Here is a 25,349-nt window from a genome sequence, read left to right on the forward strand (position 1 = left end):
ACTGCCGCCGTTTCAGAACCAAGAACAGCTGTTTTTGTGTGTGCGTCATGACTTGGGGAGACGATACATATTTCAGAGCTCAGTGAAAGTACATTCATTAAGTTTATCTATTTATTATCTATTTATCTCTTTCAAAGCTCATTCTTGTTTAGGTTAGCACTGCAAGAAGGTTCTCAGTTCGAATCCATGGGCCGACTGGGCCTTTTTTGTGAGAGTTTGCATGTTCTCCCTGTGTCTCCCTGTGGGTTCTCTTTGGGTTATTCCCACTGTCCAAAGACATTCTTGTCAAGTTCGCTGATCAAAATTGGCCGTAGGTGTGAGTGTGAATGGTTGTCTGTCTCTCTGTTAGCCCTGCGATAGACTGGCGGCCTGTCCAGGGTGTACCCCGCCTCTCGCCCGATGACAGCTGGGATAGGCCTTCACAGGACAAGCGGTTACAGGAGATGAATGAATGAATGAATTCTTGTTTAGATGTAGACAGCTACAAGGACAGGATATTTTAAAAGGCTGACATTACCGAAGAACAGACACCACTTAGGGTGCATTTTCCTCTTCAGATTATCATTTATAACAGTGGTTGTGTTTGTTCCTGGTGGAAAAACTCTTACACAAGAGCATCTTTGTTGAGTAGGCGGATTTAAATTTGTCCCAGTAGTGCGTTCAAACTGCCAAAGGAATGCAGTCAAATGCTGCCCAGACTTCCTCCAAATGTGATCTCTCAAATGCATCCTCAGTGTGACCTTTACTTTAAGCTGGCCACTTGCAATCAGATTCCCCAGGATCGATGTCTGAATGGGGCCTTACTGTGCTTACACATAGTCACAGAGTCCAAGCAACCCTCGCTGTCCTGATAAGCTTTTGAGTGTTAAACTCTAAACAACAAGAAGATGTGTACCAATTGCTTTTGTGGTGTTACAGATAGGTGATCTTACCAGTCATCTGTAGCCAAGCTGTTGGAGTGAAATGCAAAATCAGTGCAGTACTTCTAAGTTTTTAGGGGTTTCAATCACACACAAGTCCGTAGTAAGATAAAATATTGGTGGCTCTCACTGCTTTTTGTTGCCTCCTCTATCCTTTATCCTCATCACCTCAAAACGTCTAACAGTTTACAGACTAACGAGTGCATCAACAATTAACTGAAAGACGATCACAACTGATCATTTGTAATGAAAAGCATTGTTGCAGACTTAGATCCTTCATCTGAGCTCTTGGAAACAGTGTGTATTGAAAATATTAAAAGTAAAATTGGTTTGTTCTACCAAGCTGTTTTTGCCCTTCAACTCCTTCCGTTATGTCTGTTATGTACATGTAAGTAAACTGCACAGCAAGAAAATAAAGACTATTTATATACTCAACCTCCATTCATTTGTGGACGCCTCTGATGCACAAATGTTTCAATTTATTTTAGATATTTCAAGAGAACAAAAAAAGCATTTGACGGAGAAGCTGTACAGGTATTTCCTTTTTTGACTGCGATTCCTCACATTCAACAATCTGTCCTCTGAGGAATAGTAAAATTACTCGTAATGAACAAAAGATAAAACAGCAGAACATCAGAAGAGTTGATCAATGTCCAGTTTGTTTCTAAAATGGATGAACTGTAAACTTGAGATGAATATCAAACAAAAATCTGTGGTCTATTTAAATTTACATGACATTAAAATTCTCATAGTTGAGAATTTGGGGAAGGACAATTTGAGAAATTCAGATTTTAAATTAATAAACAAGTTAAATAGCATGAAAGAACACAAGAGCAGAGATTACAACCTGGCTTAACACACATACATACTGGATAATAATAACTATATAATGAACAGTAAGCAGATAATCTCTAGACAAAAATATCTAAGCTAAACCACAGACTATATTTAGTTTTAAAGTTAAGATGACTTATAATGCCCTTTTTTTATTTTAGAGGTCAGGCAACGATTGCATGTTCATGGTAACTTGTTACAAGCTTTGTTGTAATTCATATAACACAATTTTAAAACTTAAAAACAAAAATAAGATAAATGAAAATGTTAAAAGTCAGAGGCCTGTGGGGTGATAGTTTAAAAATGGTAAACATGACCACAAATCCTGAAATCCTGCGAAATACTCGATTGTCTAATTTAAAAAGTGACATTTCATGCTAGGAAATCTTTTTACAGAAGCTGCTTGGCTGGTTAATTTACCACATCTCTTTTTAGACTTTGGACCAAATGTCTTCAGCTGCAGGATTTTGACACGTACTCATTTTTTATTTTTGTCTATGAAGCCTTTCATAACCTAGCACTTTGCAAGCTCTGTTCCAGCTGGTGAGGTTTTTTTTTTTTTTTTTTTTTTTTTTTTAGCCAAAACTGATTGTCAGTGTTTAAAAAAATCATTTAGAGACTTGTGCTTTTTATTTTAGGATTCTTACCCAATTTGTATTTGTATAAATACTATTAGTAATCAATGTAGTGTTTTATTCTTCAAGTATTTCTTGATAATCTTGTCTTTAAATCACTTTGGGTGCTTGGAAAGTGCTATACAAATAAATGTTGTGTGTGTGCAGTTATTGTCTATCATTATGTATGCACTAATGTGAAGCAGATGTGGATCAAGATGCACGTAAGTCTAGGGGTTTGTGTGCAGCCTTCTGGAGGTTCGGCATGTGATCTGTGGTTTCACATTGCGGTTTCAAAGCACCAAAGCTACATCTACACGATTTACTTTGAGGAATAACACGACGCCTTAAGGATTCAGTTCCAGTTCACGTTGGAGAGACTAGAGTTTAACGAGAGGCAGTATGTGAAATCTGATCCTCCACTCAGGCAAAGTATGCATAGAGAAAAATGTTAATGCTGACCAGCAGGATCGCATTGATGCAGCAGAACCTGGACCAGAACACACTCTCTCGAACGCTAGGAACCCTGGGAGCTGGAGCCTCCTCTGATCGCCGTACTGCTGTGATACACAGCCTTGCCCCCTGACTACACGTCATCCGCCGTGTTGGCTCAGACGCTGCAACAACACACATGCAAGACAGAGACAGGAAGTTACTCACAAAATAACTGACTATTCATCACATGATAGCTGGTTTTATGCCAAGTGGATGTTCAGACTCTTACCCTGGGAGCTGCGGTGGCTGACAGAGGACACTTTTTGTAGAGGAATATCTCTCTGTGGCTCCTCAGTTATGGTCCACCACGTCAGGTTACATATCTGGGTAAGCGGTATACAGAGAATATGAAACTGGAGCCACCAGGCTGTTAGCTTAGCTTAGCACAAAGGTTGAAAAAGTGGGTCAATATTAGCTTATATTTAAAATATTCATTCATTCATTTTCTGTAACCACTTGTCCTGTGAAAGGTTGCGTGGGGGGGCTGGAGCCTATCCCAGCTGTCATCGGTCGAGAGGCGGGGTACACCCTGGACAGATGGCCAGTCTATTGCTGGGCTTTGGAATATATAGGGCCAAAATAATAAATATTAGGCCTTTTTGAAATCTAGCTAAACTCATCTACCAGCACCTTTGAAGCTAGATATTAAGGATCAACTAAACAAAAAGAGTTGATTACTCAGCTTTTGAGGGCCAGTGAGAGTGATTTTTTTTTTTACATTTGAAAGGGCCCAGTTCACTGTTCCCACCCAGCCTGGCTTAGCCTGACTTAATTCTTATGGGGAATGTTTAAACCACTACAGTCCCAAAACCAATCAGAGCCATTTTGTTCAACTTGACCTCCACGGAGCTTAGATGATGTGAATTACAACATCATTACTGCATGAAGCCCATCCAAACAATTTGATTGGCCAAATATAATGGATAATGGGGCAGTTTGCCTGTTTTCTGTCATAACGCTAAGCTAGGCTAACCAGCAGTATGAATATGTTAACTTTATTTGCCGCAAACAAAAAGTTCTTTAAACTATCCCCTTTGTGTTTTGTTTTTACATTAATTTCCAAGGTGAAGGGTGTTGATTTTACTAGTTTTTAACTATTAGTCAAGTACTTTTACAATTATCTGTGCAGGATGTCCAAAGGTGTTGAGTTGAATTTTCATGTGCAATTTTATTCAGGTCGTTCATTTTTTATTTATTATGTAAAAATGATTATGATTATGATTATTGATTGGCCTTTGGCTAAGTTAGGCCTGGTTGATGGCACAAACAATCATTAATGTCATTGTATCTTAAGGAGAATACCAATGCTTCTCCGTCTAGCAGCTAACCTGATGTGCCAGATCGTTTGATGGTTTTCTGTCTTAATGCTAGTCTAGGCTGATCAGCAGATCTTTTAACCTAACTCACTGCAAACAGAAAATTCCCAAAACTATACCTTTAGTTATGCGTAATCTTTATCATAACACAATGACAAACACTGTAATTATTTATCTAAGTGTGATTACAAATACAATACATACTGGCTAATTCTCTTGAAATATGGTGAAAGAGAGCTTTTTGTCGGAAAGGCTGAGTTCATACACAAGCTAAATTGAGGTCAGATGTGACAAATGGGTCACCAGCTCTGCAGATATGAAGAATTAGTAAGAATTAGTCATTGTGGTTCCTGCAACAACAGTTGTACTGTACTGTAGGATTTAGCTCTCCAGATTGCTGTTGATCTTTTGGATTTAGACCTGCATGCCCTCTTTGACTGTCTTGACATGTAGGCCAACCTTCAGTTAATCCTCTCTCAAATACACAACTGCCTGTTCTTTATCTCAGATTTGTCTGTTTTTGATTTAAGAAGTTAAGGATACAGGTTTCAACAGAAAAAAATACTTTCATATGATTCATTTACTCATAGTTCTGTTATTCACGCGTACACACCTGCTCATGGCTGGGGGGTGGTGTCAGCAGTGATATTACAGTAACCACGATAGCAGTGAGTCCACAAAGCAGAATGGCGAAATGGAGGTAGTGGACACCACGTAACACCATAGGTGCCGAGTCCACAACGCCACATCTGGGAGGAGGGAAGGCAAACTCCAACACCATCCGACACACACCTACCACCAGACCCACCATCAGGCCCCAAAAAGCACCCTGAAAACACACAAACACGTGCAGGTTACATTCCTGCGTCTTTAACATCTTGAACTTCCTCAGTTTGGGCGTACACGTCTATTTCCTGAAGTGGCTCTGGCTAACACTTGGGTGTGTCAGGCTTGTAAAACTCTCACTTTCCCAGCATGATAATCTGTCATCGTCATGCCACTTCTCACTTACTGTGAGTACACACACGTGCAGCTTCACAAATAGTTCCTGTCTGCTTTTCTTCGCTAACCTTTAGCAAAGAATGTGATCTGTGCAGTTTGACTTCACACACATGAAGAAATAATCCCCTTGACACAGAGCAAACAGAGATTTTTCTTACTTTTCTTACTTTTCCTAATTGGTTTGTTCCAATTTGAAAATTAGATAAGCACATATTTTAAGGATTAATACAAAGTGAGATAAAAAACTGGATAAATGATCACTTTTATGAGTTATTCTTGCTGCCCTGGTTTAAAGACTGAATATGGCCCATTCCCATGTAAACAGCTCTGTATGCTTGTTTTGTTATGTTTGCAGTGTATAGTGACACTATATGTGCATGTGACACATCCAGTTCAGGTGCACGTGCCCTGTGACCTGGTGAGTCAATTGCGTTCAGGTTATTACCGCGATATGCTCACCTTATTTATCCTAACGCGTAAAAAGCCATTTGTATAGTGGTGCTGTTAACATTAATATTTTTATGAGTCTAACATGCCAGAGCGAAAGCATGCAAAGCAGAAGAGCCAACATCCACGCTAGCATCGCCTAGAGGCTGTTGTTTGGGACAGCAGTGCTTTGAACTACATGTTAACATCAGGAGGCTAGCATGCTATAACTGCTAAACACGTTATGTTACGTTAGTTCAGTGTATTTCAACATTTACTACTTAGCTCTAAAAAACAAACAAAAAACAAAGCCAAATGGGAATGCTGTTGGTTTTATCATTTTTTTATTATTAACCTATGGCTAGGTTCGGGCTGTCGATCGTATCCCAAGGAGCATATGAATGTTTGTACCTAATTTCATGTTACTCTATCTGGCTGTTGATTGTAACACAAAACCTGGGAATTTTTTACTTGCAAGCTGTTTGGAAAAGAGCACCAACTTTAAAAAGAAAATACCTTCCAGGTGAGTGAACAAAGTGTCTGTCTGTCACAGGCTAAAGAGAAAAAGCCTTAGTGGGAGGAGCCTTGAAATCCAGGACGCAGCCAGTGAAGCTAGCTATGTAGTTAGCATGTTTATCTTGTCATCTTTGTAATGGGAAATTTGTGCATAAAATCGTCCACACCACTGTGGGTTAGCCACAAATAACACACTGCCTGAAGGCTGGTGGATTTTATTTTCTCACAATTTCATGAATCAAATTTAATTGTATCGCAATGTAAAGTCAAGGTTGATGGTAATGTATTAGTGTCGTCGTTATACTGAGACTGTAAACCAAAATACTGGACAAATCCAAAGTTTAAGGTTTAAGGACTCAAGCAACACAACTTTACTCGAGGAGAACATGAATGTACCAGAATTTGTTGTAATCCATCTGGTAGCTGTAAAGACTTTCAATTAAAAACTAGTCCAAAGTGTAGATACATCCTCTGGGGATCTACTGAAAACAATCCTACCTGACATATTAATATCTTGCCCTGCAATCCTAATATCTCACTACTTTATTATTCGTACAATATTTACTCACGTTTTATTGACAGTCTATTAACTGGCACTCTTAATCTCGTTGCATATTGTTTGCACAATAAAGCCTTCTCTTTGTCTTTAATCGAGTTAGTTGCTGACCATCGATTTTCCAGTCTGAGCTAAAACGGTCGACGGACCAACTTACAAAACTACGTTCTCTTTGATTCTACTCGCGTGGCTAAAAATAATTTTATGTAACAGAGATGTTCTTTGACCTGCAAATCAAAAAATCAGTGTTTGCTCGACTGCTGCCAATTCATGCTATAAACTCAGGCATCGTAAACACAAAGTAATAAAAGCCACCAAAGTAGTGGTAAAGGGTATTATTTGCATTGCAGTGAAGATGGAAATACTTTTCATTATGAAAAACCTTGATTTATTAACTGACAATTAAGTTAATAAATCAAGATAATTTTTTTTTTTAGGTTTTTCAACAGTGTGCCAGCAGAGAGCAGACACACCCAGTGCCTACTCTATTAAACAGGGGCTGGATCTCAAACTGTATATCCAGCAGACTGGTCTTTACTTGCAGCTGAGCAGTGTTTCAGGTTGACACACATTCTGACTGCAGAAATATTATCTCTCCTCTCCAGAGTTTATCTGTCAACGATCTCACTTTCTCTCATTTTGTTATCAGACAATGACCTTTATCCTTTAAAGTGAGAATAATCACGCGGGTTCCTACTGAGGAAATAATAAACAATACCCTTCATAAAATGAGTGAGCAACACGCACAAACTTTGAAGCATGTTCACACATTCACACACACGCACAAAGACACACCAGGGACTGCACGGACAAAGAGACTGCTGCACAGAGCTGGGTCACATGGGAGGGTAATAAAACTGCAAACCACCAGACAAGGGACAAACAGAGCAATGAGGACAAACTCAGAGCAGAATGATCGATAATGTGGCGTCTAAGGATTAAACTTTTAATTAGGTTTGTTAATGTGCAATATGTTTTTTTAATTAAATACTAGTGTTGTTGTATGTATCAGACGTTGACTGGATTCAGTTTCCTAGACCTGCTGATGGTTGTTGAGCATCCACAATAAATGAAGACATCCTGTTGCTGTTGGGCTTTATTTTTTTTACTATTTTCAGACATTTCATGGACGAATTTATTGGTGAATTGATGGATGAGCGTAACCATAACCTATACTATAACTCTGAGTTTGTTACCTGCTCATTGGTCCTCTTCCAGAAGATGGCCAGAGTGAAGACAGCAGTGACGGGTGGAGCGAGGTAGCTCGTCACTGACTGGATGTAAACGTACAGCTGCCCGCTGTTGGCCGACTGGAGGATGGGGATCCACACCACGCTCACCACCACCAAGATCACAGTCACAATCCTGGGACAAACAGTATCAGTATCTCTTTCACTTCCTCTGATCGCAAGTGTAGTTTGTCGTAGTCTCTTTTCTTTATTTAAAGAGCTAAAGCCTCCTCACGGATGTTCATACCTGCCGACCAGCAGCAGCTCCCTCTCGGAGGCTCGCGGGCGGTGCTTCTTCCAGATGTCCATGGTGAAGAGTGTGGAGCTGCTGTTGAAGATGGAGGTCAACGAAGACATGAGAGCAGCCATCATCACTGCTATCATGAGCCCCCGCAAGCCTGCGACACACACATCAATGCACACACAAATGCCGACGATGTGCTTTTTAAACTTTTCAGGGCACCGGTGCATTAAAGTTTTTCAAAATAGGAGCTGTTTTCTTACCACTTGGCATGAGCTCAATGACCAGCTTGGGGAAGGCGATGTTGGAGCAGCCCACCTCAGCTCCACACACACGCACACACTCTTCTGGATCCACACATCCTACAGTGTCTGAAACACAAAGATGCAGTCGTTTTCTTCTTGCCACTGTTGCCTCTTTACTTTCTCTGGGCGTTTCAGGCTCTGGGCTGGGTAAAGCATTTGGTTTTTTATTGATTCTTTATAAATAAAATAGAATTGAAGTACACTGGATCATACAAAATTATAGTGTTTTAAGTACCCCCTTTTTGGTTTATTATCCCAAAACAGGAAACACTTAGGAAATGCTATCTTTAAGCTTTAAAGGGGAATTACTGTTTTTTTTACAACCTGGACCTTATTTCTGGTAACTCCGGACTCAACGGGGAATAGCACTAGCATATAATAACAAAATATTGGTGAAATGAACGAGTTTCGCGGCAGATAATGTGTTATTTAGAGGCTGCGTTTCGGTGCCCCATTCACTCCCACTATATGGATGTACGCAGATCTAAATATCTCCCTAACGACTACAAATGACACAAAAGTTATATGGGTGAGTAAACGATCGTATTTTATGCCAGAAATAAGGTCCAGTGAAAAACAGTAGTTCCCCTTTAAGCATAAATGTAGCTCATTTAAACTTTTCTCCTGGCTAAAAAGAGGTTACAGAAGCTTGTGATTTTGCATTTGTTTTTTATTTCCCAGCTAAAAAGTCACAACTGAATGAGTTTTAAAATTATTTTGTGCATTCCAAACTAAGTGTTCTCTGAGGATAGCTCAAGTTGTGTAGTTTTTGTGTGTCAGGAGATCAGATTTACTATTCTGTGATGATAAAAGCTGGCAAATTACAATATTTCATCCAAAGTATAAAAGACTACCTCCAAAAAAAAAAAAAAATAATAATAATAATTTGGAAAACCTGCTGACCTCACTATTAAAGGGGAACTACTGTTTTTTTTTACAACCTGGTCCCTATTTCTCCGGACTCAACGGGGAATAGCACTAGCGTATCATAACAAAATATTGGTGAAATGAACGAGTTTCGCGGCAGATAATACGTTATTTAGAGGCTGCGTTGCGGTGCCCCAGTCACTCCCACTATATGGAGATACACAGATCTAAATATCTGACGAACGACTCCAAATAACACCAAAGTTATATGGGTGAGTAAACGACCGTATTTTATGCCAGAAATAAGGTCCAGGTTGTAAAAAACAGTAGTTTCCCTTTAACTACACTTGTGGACTTCTGCGTGAAAGACCTTTCTGCTCTGTGACGGGATACTGTCACGGGAGATCAAACAGGGAAAGGAAAAGAAATCTTCAGTAAGTTTGTCCCAAAGCACCACCCACAGCACATCTGCAACTGTTAGTGATGCTGTGTGCGTCCAGTGACTTGTGAGTTGTAATCCCATCACACTTAACTCAATTGAGAGTAATCTAATGTTCAAAGGCCCGTTAGGAGATGAAAGTACACCACAACAAGGATGAATTGCAGACCATCCAGTGGCACATCACTAACTTTCTGGATATTTATGATTATTATATTAATTACTAAGCCTAATAAACTCCACTATATCACAACAACATAATGAACTTCCATAGTGTCAGTTAAATTTATTACACTGTCTTGGATATGACACTGTCTTTCGTAAGGGTTCTGATTTGTGCTGAAAAACAAGATCACTCTCCCCCTGTCCAGTCAAGAGGGGTGGAGTTTTAGAGCCTCTCTTTCCTAACCAACTACCGGACACTCCGCCTCTCTGCCCCCGGTAACCCAGCTTCCGTAGACGAATTCCTGGTCAGACACACGCCGGCAGCTCCACCGCCCAGTCCGCTGGACCTCGATCAAATTTGTGTTTCTTTCTGTCGCGGGACTGAAGATACGATAAGCCGACGCGAACTGGGTCAGAGCTGAGACTCCTTCGCGCCACTTTGGTGAGATTTACGACTTTTTGTTGCGCTTCGTGGAAGTCAAACAGCTTGCTCCGTGTTTGAACATCTGTGAACCGCTGCCTCAGACTTAATTATTCCCACTGACACAGAGGAAAGTGACTCGTCAGCGCAATAGACTGCCTGAGTCACATTCGGTTTCAACATATTTAAAGGAGGTTTTAATGATTGTCTTGACTTCGTGTTCCTCTTTAGACTGACTCACTGGCAGACAAACTCATCCGCCCAGACAGAGCCTGCCACCGGGCCGCGGGGCTGGAGCAACAGCTGAGGCGGCCCGCAGCAACCCGGCTATCCGGCCCCTGTCAGGTGAAAGGCGTGGCGCTGGGCGTGGGGGCTTTGTTTTACCTGAGTGAGAGTTAGTAACCGGAGACCTGGGCTGAGCTCGAACCTGTGTAGAGGAACTGAAAGACGTTTGTTTCCCTCAGATGAACAGTTGTCCCCCTTCCTGAACGGATCTGTTTACCACCTCACGGTCCCGGGTCACGCAGACACAGAATGGACCGGAATGATTGATAACACCTGTAGGAGTTTTGACCCCAACCGGACCAACGAAGGGAAACTGGGTCGCAGTGGTTCCAGCGCTGTGTATTGATCGGCAGGAGTACCGGGACCATGGCGCTGTCTCAGATCCAGTGTCTGGACGATCACCACGTCAACTGGCGCGTGAGCGAGAGCAAACCGGAGTTTTTCTACAGCGAGGACCAGCGGCTGGCGATCGAGGCTCTCATCACCAAGGGCCGCGAGGCGTTCACGGACTTCCTCGCCAAGCATGGCGTTCGGGAGTTCCTCTCGGAACCGGAGCTGGAGCGGATTGCTCGCACGGCGGAGGCCTACCGGCCCGGGTTTGAACCCCACCAGAAGTCGGACACGCCAGGCCCGAGGAGCACATCGCCGAGGTTCGAGGAAGAAGCGGGAGACGGGGAGGTGTCGCTGGAGTACTGGCCCGACCGGTCTGAGGCCTCGGTGGCGGAGCTGGACTTGGGATGGCCTGAGTCCATCTCATACCGTGGGGTCACGCGCGTCACCGTGCACACGCAGCCTCCAACCGAGGGTCACACACACATCAAGGAGGTGGTGCGTAAGAGCATTGCATCGGCCCAGAAGGTAGGTAGTGAATAAGAGGATGGTGGTGATGATAATACTGATGATGACGATAATACTGATGACATGAGTTAACATGAAATAACATGTTGTGTCTCTTTCTTACTCTGACTTCAGGGCACTGATTAATACAAGTGTGTCCGTGTCTAGAATTTATTAACACTTGTTCTTCTTCTTTTTTTCAATAAAATGTACATGTTTGATATTTGTGTCGCAAAAACACGATGAAAGATGGAAGAAAATATATAATAGCAAATACACAAACACCACAATAAAGAAGCTTGAAATGCACCACAGCACTGATTCAATACAAACGGCTACAGCAACAATCTCAGCAAAACAAAAAACACTTCTTCTTTTTGTTTCAGTGCTGTTGATGCATTTCACCACCACAAACAAAGCAACGCATGTCTGACGCAGCAGAGAAACAAGGGTATTCGAGGCTAACTGCGTTTAGAGTTTGAACTGATTAATCAGTTATTGGGCTGGAAGGAAATCAATGGGCAACTATTTTTAATAACTTATTAACCTTTTCAATAACACCAGGGTCATATTCTTTGGTTCCAACTTCTTAAATGTAACGCGCCGTTATTTACAGTTTAGCTCTGATACATATAATGACTATTAGTTTCAGTTTTGGATTATTACATGTGGATAATCATCTGAAGATGTCACTATGGGGTCTGAGGAGTTATAATGGACATATTTTGCTGCTCATTGCACAGAAAGGAACAGTTGATTGGACTGAGAGAATAAGAGGCAAATAATTGTTAGCTGCAGCCATAATTAGGTTAATTTGTTTGCATCTGAGGAGCTACAGTGTTTGAATTGTTGTGCTCTGAATCACTGGCAGGAGTAAGGATGTTTATTTTGATCATGGGTTTAGTTTTCCTTTTATGCTCCACACTGCTGACAGCCATGCGTTTGTACATTATTAAAAGTTAAATCTTCCAAAGTGATCCGACACAAGCTTCTTTGAAGTGAATTTAGTCCATTGTCTCTAATTTGAATCTGTCTGGAGTTCACTTCAGTTCTTATGACTTGCCTCAGTCATGAACATATTTCCCTTCCACTCTTGCACACAACATTTTAATGAGACATGTCTGAGCTTGACACGTCAGTGGAAAAAAAGCACAGACGTCACTGAATACGTTGCATGCCAGTAACCCCATACATCACCTTTACCTCTAGCATACATAAATGCTGGCTCATAATGTAATCTGTCTTTGCCCCAGAGCAACAAAAGCAGCATTTAGAGTTCAGTTAATTAGGTTCTGTCTCAAAGTGAAATACGTTTTATTGCTTGGAAGGCGCTTACATCGCCGGTCTAGTTATTCTGACTTGGCAAGGCCGTGTTTCATTGTTTTTGATAGAAAAAGTTGATTTAACGCCCGCAGTAAAATATTCTAGCCTCTGCTTCCAGAGACTTTAAACTGGGTCAGGTAAAGAGTAGCATCCTGTCACTAATGTTGCTGCGCTGTTGAACACACTCCATTCAGTCACTTAACATTTTGTCACCACACTGCAAAACACTCTCTGTATGGATCATCTAGCTTCCTGACAGCAAGAATATCCAGCGTTGATTTATCATTGCTAATTCAGTTCTCTAAGTGCCCAGCTTCCTTTGTTGATGTAATGTTTTTAACATTGTTGATAAGAGCGGTTTAAATCAAACCCACCCACACGGACCAGGAAACAATAACACCATTCGTGGTTCCCTCTGTGTGTGCATGTGTCTAGGTTATTGCCGTGGTGATGGATGTGTTCACAGACGTGGATATCTTTCGAGATCTGCTGGATGCGTCCTACAAACGCAGAATTCCTGTGTACATAATCATTGACATGGCTGCAGTCTCCTGCTTTCTTTCCATGTGTGCCAGAGCTAATATGCACCGTGGACACCTAAAGGTTAGTATGCCCACATGCAGAGATGATGTTTTGATAAGCTTGGAGATCAGCTAGCTGAACAGATGGCTACTCCCGATAACTGTACGATAACGGAAAATATTTATTTAAAAAAAACTCCTTTATCAGATTTCTAATAATGTAAAATGAAATATTTGAAAGTAGGACACATGAGTGATGCATGGTTGGCGGTTTTTTGCCTGCAGGCCTTTGTGCAGCACATGCACCAGCTAGTTGTTGGCTATAGGCTGAATCTTTGTTATTTTTTGCTGCTCCGAGATAAACTGGTCTAGGCAGTAACAGAAAACACTTAGGAGTTTCACAGGGGATTTTCGAAATATTTTGGACTTGAGGCCAGAAAGTCACTAAGCACATTCCAGTCTGTGCTGCAGGCAATTAAATAAACCATGCACACTCTCACTTTACTCTCTGTGATATGTTTCTCTTTCAATTCTCCTTCTTCCTTCCTCATGGCATGAACCGGCAGACCACCCCACCCCCACCTCCTCCTGTCTTTCAAATTCTTTCTTATCGCTGCCGTCGCCATTTACGACTACTTTGGCTAACGTGTCCTGTGAGATTTTGCATAAAACACTTGCTTATGAGGTAGCGCTCAGTTTGGAACCACACCCTTATCACGGGGCCTAAGACAAACATTGCAGGGTGTGTCGTACAAGCATGCACATACATAAATACAGTCCTTGCTCCAACCTGTAGAGTCGCCGGAAATGGGGTTATGGTGGTATTAATGCTGAGCGTCGACTTTGAATGACAACAACTCTTTTGTGTTTCCCTGATATTCCTTTGGTCACTGAACTCTTTTCTGCCATCGACACTAAATGCTCTAGTTGACTCACATAGCACTAATCCTGTGTGTGTGTGTGTATGTGTAGAATCTGCGGGTACGCTGCTGTGGAGGTGTGGAGTTCTACACACGGACTGCACAGAAGGTGCGTGGATCTCTGAGCCAGAGGTTCCTCTTGGTAGATGGAGACAGAGCCATCTCTGGTTCATACAGGTGAGCAGTGTACTACTGAGTATATGACGTGAGTACTGATCATGTGAGTGTGCGTGTGGACCATTTATCTGTAGTTTTGTTAGCAGTGTATCGACTGACTTTTAAGACTAACCCTTCCAGAAAGGCATCTCCTCAGCTTTGCGGAGCGTTTTGGTGCCTTTCAGCTCACTGATCCATTGCTTTTGATTTGGGTTTAGTCTCTAGCACAGTTTAACTGTTCACCTCCTACCCAGTGGAACACAGCAGACAGACAAGATTAGTGACTAGAAGCCAAATAAAGAAGAGCCCTTTAGCAGCTACACCGATCAGCCACAACATTAAAACCACTGACAGTAGAAGTAAATAACATTGACCATTTTGTAGCAATACAATGTTCTGCTGGGAATCTTTTGGATCTGGCATTCATGTGGATGTTACTTGGACATGTACCACCCACCTATTCCAGACCAGGCCCCCCCACTCCATAGCAATGACACTCCTTGAGAACACCATCCATCCCCAGCAGGATTCAGTCTGACACAGTTTAGCAACAACTCAAAAAAACATGAAGAACAGCACAAGGTGTTGACCTGACCTTACTTTGACACTATAATTTGTATTATCATTAAAAAAACACTAGGACTGACAGCTGTCCTAGTCCTGCTACACATCAGATTCTAATTCAAATATATTCAAATACAGATCCAATACCGTTCAGTACACCATGTTTCTGCATTAGGAACAAGCCTAACAAGTTGCCTAACTAACATCAGCCACAGCTAATATTTGAAAATTAGACAGACTTCCCACCATCTATCTATCCATCTATTAATAACATATTTCTGCATAGTCCCAGAGGCTGCGTCCTTGGTTCAACCAGGAAGTTGAGGAATAACATGGGGAAAGAACAATTATGATCAAAGAACATAATGTAATGCATGACTTCAGGGTACAAGTGTCTGGTGTAATGATTAAACCATAATAGATAATGAAGTGATAATGATAATGTTGCGTCTTAGCACAAAGGGTTTACATGCAAAAGGAACTGAGACGGGGTCAGTAGAAAAAAGGCCGTGAAATATGAGATCTCTCCAGTCAAGAACATTAATAGGGGAGTTGTGAATTTTTATTTTTATTTCTGTGTTTTTCCAGTTTCACCTGGTCCTCATCTCGTTTGGACCGGAACCTCATCACCTTGGTGACGGGACAGGCAGTGGAGACCTTCGACTTACAGTTTCGTGACCTTTACCTCACGTCCAGAGGTGTGTCTCTTAGCAAGGTTCCCATCGCAGACGAACCAATCCCTGACCTGCTTCCTCAGGTGGCTCCTGCGCCGGTGTCAGCTGCGGTTGCTAGGAGGCTCATCAATCCCAAATATGCTCTTGTTGCTGCGGGAACACACACAAGTCCCACCTCCTCTGACCAGAACTCCAGCAACAAGAACTCAAACTCCCAGAATCCCACCGGGCTAAAAATAATGAAAGGACGTCTTAAGGAGGTTATCAAAGAGCCACCCTTACATCCGGGATTAGCCCACCTGGAGAAAGCATACCTGATCCCGTACCTGCCCACCTGGCCAGAGCCAGACCCACCAAGTGACGTAATTGGCTTTATCAACATAAGGGATGAAAAGAGAGCCAATCAGGTTCACTTACAGAGGTCGGAGAGGTTTGAGGTTAGTCAGGCTATACGCTTCAGCTCACCATTGACGGTACCTGCCAAGACTGAGGAATCCAGTTCAGTCCAGGAAGCAACCCCTGAAGGAACACATGGCAATCCCTCTGGGAATACAAGCCTGAATGCCTCTACTCCCATTAGTCCATCTAAGAAACAAGCCGAGGTGCAAGCAACTCAGAATAAAGACCAATCTGATAAAACAGATTCTCCTCAGCAGCCCAACACAACTCCAGCACAGGACTCAAACAAACCAAATGCACAGACTTCTCCATCACCATCCAAAGTTACTGCTGAGTCACAGCCAACAGATGAAGTTACACAAACTCCAGAACCTGCAGCACCTCCTGTTCCCAAACGCCGCACGCTGCAATTAGTCATAGACCCCGTCCCTTCAGAGCAGCCTGGCGATCCCCAGGTCTCTCTTATTAAAATGGACCAAGTGGAAAGTCTGGATAACGCACTGAGCGAAAACAGAGCCCAGGAGGATCTGACGCCAGCCCATGGCCGCATGATGGTAAAGGATGACTCCAGGGACTCTGGTGGCAGCCAAGACAGCACCAAGGTCATATGTGACCGAGCAGCCGATGAGAATCCTTCTAGTACTTCCACAGCATCAGAGGAGGAGTTTTATGATTGTTCCCCGACTGAGTCAGGTGACCCATTGACCAATGGAGTGATGACAGGGTCAGGCAGAGGACATCGTCAAGGAGATGGGTGCAACGTGATGGCCCGCTTTTCTCAAAGCATGCTGGACCTGCGCGAGCCCAGCCAGCCAGAGGACATCGCTGCCCTCATCCGCCAATCACAGCAGCTGCGCAGAAAGTCCTCCCCACACAGACACATAGGACAGGTGAGCCCTCACTGAAATAATATTATTCCCCTAAAACAGTGAGTCACGTAATAGTCAGCAAAGACTCTCTTAAGTAATTCATTGTGTTCCTCAAATGGGATTTGCAGTCTGTTCTGGTTGAGACGTTAGGCCTTTTGTCCACCTTTTCTCACACGTTTTAGTCTAATCTAGTCCAAAAAAAAGTTAGTCACCGCCATAAGTGACGCAGTGCGTGTCTTAATCTTATTAAGTCTTTGTAAGGCTTCACCGTCACGGCCAATAACAAGTGCGGGGGAATTCTGAACAAGCAGTTCAGAGCCTTACTTACAGGAATCACAGTGTCTTTCTCACACACAGACATTTATGGAAACTGAATAGGTGTGGTCCATCAAAAGTATCAGAACAAGACACGACCTGCTTACAGGCGAAATATCTTACTTGTGTATGTGTGTGTGAACGAGAGACAAGCTTGTTCGCCCACGTGTGTGTGTTTGTGTAAGAGTACGCACCTGGATAGAGGGCTCGGCTGATCATGCCAGGGAGGATGATGAAGATGAAGGGCAGCATCTTCAGATAGGCGGCCAGTATGGATGCTCCTTTCACGTGACTCATGTTCTTAGCGGACAGGGATCGCTGCACAATAACCTTCATGTTCAGAAACATAATACGTGTATTAATGAATATACATATACAGTAGTTCATTGCGTTTTACAAAACACAAAAAGGATTTTACTGGTTAAATATGGTCCGTTTCAAAGCTTGTACGTGGCTTAAAGTTAATTAATAACGTCTCAAAATGTAAAATGTTGAGTAGATTTGAAAGTTTCTGTGATAAAACAGTTTTAACGTTGTTCCCTGAACCAGTTAAGGCTGATAGGTTGGTCTACCTTAATGTAATTAAACAATGGATTATGTTGGAGGAGTCAGATTCAGATATTTGTGCAATGAGACCTATTGATTATACTGAAGGAGCCTAATTGTGGGGAAATGTGATTAACTTGTCTGAAACTACGATTAAAACTTGTGATTAATTGGAGTTTAACTGAAGATAGTTCTGAACCAACTTGTCCTGTGGTCTCATTTGAATATTAGGTGAAGTAGATGTGCTAACCATCAGCACAAAACTGATGATAAACTGATCAATGTTAAAGGACCAAGGATTGATCCCTGAGGTACGCCATGTGTGAAACTGATAAAGGTGGATTGCTGTACTAATCTGTCTCTTCTTCTTCTCTCCGTCTAGTTGTTTCAGAGCTCTTCATCTCCGGCCCGTGATATGAGACTGAGAGGGCCTAAAGTAGTCATCGCTAAACCAGGAAGTTATCACCGCCCCACTCGAGCATCTGGCCCCGTGATAGGAGGACACCGATACTGGCAGAGCCAAATGCTGCACCCCGACTCCGCCGGGTCGCAAGAAATGCACGTGAATTCTCGCTCCGAGCGGTCTCCACGACGACACAGCCCAAGTTATAGGAAGGCTGCTCACACATCTCCACAGCCGCAAATCAACCCGTCAGGGTTACTAGGAGTATCTCTCTCAAAACTCAGTAATTTTAGAAACTTGAAGGGGAAAGGAGGAGCGTCACAGAAAAAAGCGGCTCAGAATAATAAGGCTGACCGGTAGAGCTGTGGGCGAGTACAGGTACACGAGGAGGTTTGTTGACAGACGTCCTATTAAGAAACTGGTGAGACTTCACTGAGGAATCTTTTCTATCCCCTTCCTGTTTTGAAACCCTGAGGTGAAACGTGCAAGAACTGTTTCACCTGGATTTATTTTGTGAATGTAGAGAAGTGCCTGACAGTGTATTGTACAAGCACATAGAGAACAGCCTGTGAGGAAAAAAATCAGGTGATATTTGTGTTTACAATCATATGCATAAAAAGGATAGCATGGATCCTTCCAGTTAGTTCATCAAAGGCACCAGGTATTGTGTAGATGATCAGTCAAAGCAGGTGTGGTACCCTATTTGGTCAGCTGTGATATTCCTTTCTGCCAGCTCAGGCACTTCAGTCTTGTAAAAAAAAACTCTTTGAACAAAGGTTTCTAAATTACCTCAACTGCTTTTATTCTTTTACTGTAATGTTTTGTAATGTCCAGCCTACACAGATTCCTGTGACTTGGCTAGTGGTGGTAAGAAAACAGGGCTATCATGTTGATGCTTTAAAAATATTTGTCAAATGTTGTTGATTACGCGTGTGGATGTAGCAACGGGCAGCGGTAAAAACACTGACGTGGGACCTTAACTGTATGCTGTAAATAAAAACACACATTGTTGTTCGACTAGTTTAGTAGTTGACTGATAATATAGAGTACAATCTGAATGTTTCGAGAAAATGTAACATATTGAAAGTGAAATTGTATAACTTGCACTCTGCAGCATCAGACATCAGGAAACAATCCAGTTTAATGTCTGTTGTAGTGTTTCAGTTTAATATGTCTGTGTATGAGCACAGTGAGGTGTGTTTTAGTGTGTCTCTTCTTGCCTGATATACTGCAGAAAAACAAGTGATTGTTGAAGGATGTCTTAAGGCCGTAGGTTGGGATTGGCACTTAAATCATCGTCTGACTAACAGGGTGGAGCTTGATCTTTTTTTTCTTTACTGAGATTTGTGAATGCAGCCTCATTGGTAGAACGGAGTTTAGTTGGGCAATAACAGGCACCAACAAAACCAACTAATGATATTTGAGAGGACACTGATGGAAACGTGACATTGCATTCTCACGAACTTCCTCCTCTGCTTACGATTCATTTTCCCTGTTTGATATGAGTACACTCACTTGCTTTTAAATTTAGAAAATAAGCAAATGTCATCTGACCAATGGTGCTACATCCTCGAGGTTTAGAAACTACGTATAACTACAAAAATGAGACATGATGAATAAATAAACTTCAGTATTGTTACTTGGAATTATTTATTTTTCTGTACCTTGATAAAGAAGTCGAAGGAATTTGCCTAAATACAGTCAAAAGTTTTAGGAGCAAACCTTAAGTTACTTTTAGATGAACTTGGTTTCCGTTTACTTCACTTTTATACAGTCTCTGCAGAAAGTATTCAGACCCCTTCTTGCTTTTTTTGCACACTTTATAGTGTTGCCCATTTCATTTCATTTAAATGGACCGTTCTGCACTCAATAAACCATACTGATGTTGCAAAAAAAAGTGTCTGAGCACTTTGCTGTGGCTCTCCGAGTTGTGGTCAGATGTTTTCCCTTTGTTTTATTAACCCCATAGACGTGTCTAGAATCTGATTGCAGTCCACAAGTGACTAATTGCTGGAAGTGAGCACAGTTATGCAAATCTGTGTCTATAAAGGAACAAGAATTTACACCATGTATCAGGAAGGAGACCAAAGTCTAGAGAACTCTGTATAGCCCCATGATAAAACAGGTGAGACATAAAGTAGGACAGGATTATGTATTCTGTTTACCACCATAACATGCATAAAACTATTTCTAAACTGTTCCAGGAGCATAATGGCCTCAATAGTTGTAAATCTGAGGAAGTGTGTAACCCCTCAGGTCTGACTAAATGAAGTCATTTATCAGGTTCCAAGGTGGATGTTGAAGAACCAGCACTTCATCAATCAAACCTTTATGACAGAACGGCTAGACAGAAAGTTCGTCAAACTGTATTTAGAGGTCTCTTGAGAGCATGAAGAAAACTATTATCGAATGAGTCAAAAGCCATTTGAAGTATTTGAACAGAATCCCGAGCACTACTTTTGTGGAACACCAGAGCACCATCACTGCACTGCAGCATGACGGTTGCAGCATCATGCTGAGAGGCAAGCGTCTCAGCAGCAGAAATACAAATTTAAAGGGAGAATGACTGCAGCCGAATACAGATTGTCATTGAAGAAAACCTGTTTGAAGGAACACGTGACCACAGACTGTACAAAACATGTTTTGACTTAATCGTTGTGGGTAATTGAGCGTAGACTGATGGAAAGTTAAAAGCGTGTCTGAATACTTTACCGAAGCGACTGCATGTGCATTCATGTGTTTTGCGTGTGTACTTTAGATATACCTGGTCAGTGCACCAGTACCATGTGGCCAGTATGGTGAGCCCCAGAGTCATGCCGGGCCAGGGCAGGTCTCCGGTTACGGCATCTCTGAACAGGTGCATGGCGTCCTCCCGTGGCAGGTGACAGGTACTGTTGGGTATAATCTTACTGGGCACCGCTATGCTGTACACACGCTCCAGGTTTCCGTAGCCACCGATTTTATTGAAAGCTATGGATACAAATTTTCAGTTATCATAAACACATCAGCAAGTTGGTGTTTGTGCTTTTAAATAATGGAGATTACCCCTACCTGTAATTGTTAGGATTATAGCACCGACAATCATGATAAATGTCTGTAGGGTGTCGGTGTAGATGACAGCAGCGAGACCACCTGAGAAAAAGAGTGTGTCAATCAACCAAAGGATTCATTTTGAATAAAAATATACTCTAATCTACACTATGCCATGAGAAAATAGTGGGGAAAAAGCACATATTTTACCAGTCGAAATCTATCAGTTTAAATGGAGGAAATAAGAAAATTTCCCCCTTTAAATAAGCTACAAATAGTGAATATTTGGCATTTCTGCTCGCCTGGTAACTTAAAAGATTATGTAATTGTTGTTGATTAAACAGGCCAGGTTACTTATCTTTGCCTGGCTTATCTTTGTTTCTCTAGTTGAAGGAATGACTAAGGACAATCAAGCAATAAGTGTCCAGCTTATCACCTTAGTTTGGTGTTTGTTTGTGGCTACCTGCAATAGTGTAGAGAGCAGTGACCACCAGCATGAGGATGGTGGACACGTAGAGGTTCCATCCCAGACACACCTGAACAAACAAGGCTCCAGAGTACAGGTCGGTCTGGTGGCAGAAACACAACCAATGTGTTTAGAGTGCAGGCAAAGATTTAATCTCACAGCAAATTCTTCTGCCACCAGTTAGGGCCTTAAGCCAGTTCTTGGTGTGTGTGTGTGCTTGTGCGCGACGTTGTCCTACTGATATCTTTGTGAAGACGGACAAGAGCAGTGACAGGACAGCCAGGTAGGTTCGGATCCTCTCTCCTCCAAAACGTCGTCCCAGGTATTCAGGCATCGTCACGATCTGAACACAAACATTTTGTCATCTTCAGCACTAAACTAAACTGCTAAACTGCGGAGGGAAAACTTTGAAAGCTCGAAATGATTTCGCCAGGTCAGTATTATCTGCCAGTCAGCAGATTCTGACTGTGGGTAAGTTTGGGTGTTCTCAGTTCCAATTTTCAAATCTAATTATGAAGCAACAAAGAGACACTGAGTAATTTATGGTCTTTCTTATTAGAAGTGAGTGCAGCTCAGTGTAACACCCTGTTGGGGAATTTGCAAGGCTTGTTAGGGAAAAGTCTCTTGGCACCTTAAGGGACCTGCAAAACCAGCCTTAACAAGCAGACGTGCACTCATGTGTGTGCACCCGTGTGTGTGTGTGTGTGTGTGTGTGTGTGTGTGTGTGTGTGTGTGTGTGATAGCATCAAACCAACCCCCGAGGAGATGTAGACAGGGACGAACACCCAGGCCAGAGCCAGCAACACATAGGTGGCCTGAGAGGAAGAAAGGACGGAGACAGAAAGAAAACAAAAGGGTTTGACTACATGGTTCACAGCTCAAGAGGAAGAATCTCACCGGACAGACGGCTGTAAAACATTTAACTCTTTAGGAGCGTTTGTTTCACGGACTGTCTCATGTCTCTGGTCCTTGTATTGCATTTGGACTAAAAGAGCTGTGCTGCTGCTGCCCTCTTCTGCACGCCGCCTGTTACAGCCGTTGAAGCTAAACTCACAATGCCAGCAATTTAAGAACTGGTCTAGACAGCAATTTAGTAATTAGGGAGGTATCTATTTCAATGTCCAACATATTTATATAAAGATTTTGTCTAGATGCATAATGGAAAATAATGATGTTTTTGTTGTGTCTAGCCAGCACACCACAAAGAAAGCTTGTAAACAGATTAGCCGGCTCTGCCTCATTCCACTTTACAAGGTGTTTCTATTGTCGAATGATTTAAAATCTCATGTTTGTTTTGTTGAACGATCAAATGGCTGCTTGCCCAGGCTTTCTCACTCACATTCCACTCGAAGCCAGCGACTGCGATGCCTCCAGCTGCTCCGGTCCCAGCCAGGCCGATGAACAGGCCCGAGCCCTCTGAACTGGCGAAGAGAGACGACCCGATCTGTGACAGAATAAGCGCGCAAGATCTATTACTTGGATAAAAGTAGCAATGCAACAATGTAGAATGACTTCTTAGTTATGTAAAAGTGTTTGTAGTGCTGATTAGATGTTAAATTGATTTCCCCGTTCTCAAATAACCCACGAGTTTCAGTCTCCTTTTTCTTCCACAGTTACAACATTTAAGGCATATTATTAGTATCTAAGTTATAAAACAAATCCTAATGAACACATGTTTGTGATTACTTATGTATATAACGTGCCGCTTAAAAGTAATTTTACGTATCAATTCAAATTTTTGTCTCATCCATCTACAAAACATTGTCCCAACAGCCTTCTGGCTTGTTCACATGATGTGCAAACTGCAGATGTCCGGAAATGTTCTTTTTGGATAGCAGTGTCTTTGTCCTTGCCACTCTGCCATGCATGCACACCATGGATGTTCAATGTTCTCCTGATGGTTGATTCATGAACATGAATGATAGAGGCGTTAGAAAATACCCTGTCTGACTATTATGAGCCTGGCTTCTGAAGTGATCTTTGTTGGTTGAGTTTAAAACAAGGTTAAGTTTGAGCAGTTGTCCTCCATTTGTTCACAATCTGTCTGACTCTGGATTTGTGGATTTCAAACTCTTTAAAGATGATTTTGTAACATTTTCCCACCTGATAATTAACAACAACTCTTTTTCTGAGGTCCTCAGAAAGCTCCTTTGTCCGTGCCATTATACACTTTCACAAACATGTGCTGTGAAGAGCAGATTGTGACAATGCTTTGATTCATTTTAAATGACATCTGAGTCTTATTACACTGATTGGAAACACTCCTGAACGGATAGACTCTAATTTGACCCTGAAATTAACCTGTAATCCTGGATTACAGAACCTCACAGATATGTAATATTGGCTCATTTTCCTGAATAAACAAATACTAATATTTCAGATTAATTTGTTTATGTGTGCTCTCTTTGTCTACTTTCAGGACTTGTGAGATAATCCATTGATGTTTTCAGTCATTTTTATGCAGAAATGTAGAAAGTTATCTGGTAGCCACTTAAATAAATCATTGTACCTCCAACCATAAAGTCAGATGGTTTTCCCAAAGATATTGCACAGCTTTATGAGACGTAATACACTTTGTTATTGTATACATACAATGAAATTATGTTTGGTGAAGATCAGCAGGACAGGAAAAGCGAGATATGACATAGCTGTAGCTCAGACAGATTTAAAATTTTCACTGTTTCTGTAATTCCAGTCTATTTCCTTAGTTCTATTTCATTACTTTTGATTTATAGGTTTATTGAAATGTTCTGCCTCGATGGTTGCTCCCTGTCCTGCTGCAGCCTCAGCTCAGATCTTATCATACCATGATCACACACGCAGACACTCACCGGCCACCAGGCCATGTCCCGCCCAGCCAAGAAATATCCACTCAGTGTATTTCTGCTCACCCTGCATGATGACTGACAGAGGAGACACGGGAAACCATGAGCATCCACTCAAAGTGAATCAGGATGAAACAACACACACACATATATATGAAGTTCTGACTCTTACCCAGATGCCAACAGCGAGGTTGAGAAGAAAGTAGGTTGCTATGACGATAATGTCAGAGATGCTGAAGGACTGCGACAGGGCGTAGAAATTGACGGTAGAATTTGACATCCTCAGAGTTTTGAAGGCAAGGAAACACCCACACACACAGATTTACACTCCCACAATCTAAATCTTCTTTTCCCTAAACACCGAGAAGGACACGTCACATTCCCTAAAACAACTGTTAACAACTACACTGTCTGACACAGAACATTTACACTTGCCATTCGACACACACACACACACACTCTCCAGCTCTGCCGTCTGAACTAAAAGTTACCAGAGAGCCTGAGACACAGCGTTACATGTATGTGTGAAGAGGGCAGTCCGTTGGTTGAATTGATGATTAAACACATCACCTTAATGTGGCACCTGCAGCGCTGACACACACACATCGTGCTAGGGGATAATGGAGTGCACGGTGTGGCTGAGCAGTGGAGTAGAGCAGATGCTCATGTGGACCAGAGTCCACGCTGACGCGCACACAATCAGAAACACACACACAGATGGTCAATCATTGGCGATGACAAGTTTATAATCATTAGCGTCTAAACACACATGCATCTTCTGGTAAGTGCTAAGTAGGGTCAGAGAAAGTGTGTATGAGATCCATTTCGGTTAGGAAGTCATCAGTAAGTCTTGATTTTTGTTGCATATTA

General features: G+C 42.1%; 2 protein-coding genes across 3 annotated transcripts; one reads left to right on the top strand and one right to left on the bottom strand.

Annotated features, from left to right (window-relative positions):
* Positions 1-36: 36 nt before the first annotated feature.
* slc5a10 (solute carrier family 5 member 10) lies at positions 37-24,863 on the bottom strand. The gene is made up of 15 exons (XM_084559500.1): positions 24,652-24,863; positions 24,486-24,557; positions 22,994-23,098; positions 22,410-22,469; positions 21,893-21,997; positions 21,652-21,757; positions 21,210-21,290; positions 20,923-21,128; positions 17,404-17,539; positions 8,413-8,520; positions 8,156-8,306; positions 7,876-8,044; positions 4,793-5,008; positions 3,093-3,186; positions 37-2,985 (listed from the first exon to the last, which is right to left on the bottom strand). Exons 1-15 carry the CDS (start codon positions 24,757-24,759, stop codon positions 2,792-2,794), a joined length of 1,911 nt encoding a protein of 636 aa, XP_084415626.1. The 5' UTR covers positions 24,760-24,863; the 3' UTR covers positions 37-2,791.
* Positions 8,443-20,055, top strand: fam83gb (family with sequence similarity 83 member Gb). 2 transcript variants are annotated; one of them, XM_084559481.1, is made up of 6 exons: positions 8,443-10,367; positions 10,578-11,489; positions 13,227-13,394; positions 14,285-14,409; positions 15,541-16,915; positions 18,138-20,055. In XM_084559481.1, the coding sequence occupies exons 2-6, from the start codon at positions 10,998-11,000 to the stop codon at positions 18,516-18,518; spliced, it is 2,541 nt and encodes an 846-aa protein (XP_084415607.1). In that variant the 5' UTR covers positions 8,443-10,367; positions 10,578-10,997; the 3' UTR covers positions 18,519-20,055. The 2 variants fall into 2 exon arrangements, with proteins under 2 accessions (XP_084415607.1, XP_084415606.1); XM_084559480.1 differs by having other exon boundaries at positions 8,443-11,489.
* Positions 24,864-25,349: the final 486 nt, after the last annotated feature.

This window comes from Chelon labrosus (genome assembly GCF_963514085.1).
Source record: "Chelon labrosus genome assembly, chromosome: 2".
Lineage (NCBI taxonomy): Eukaryota > Metazoa > Chordata > Actinopteri > Mugiliformes > Mugilidae > Chelon > Chelon labrosus.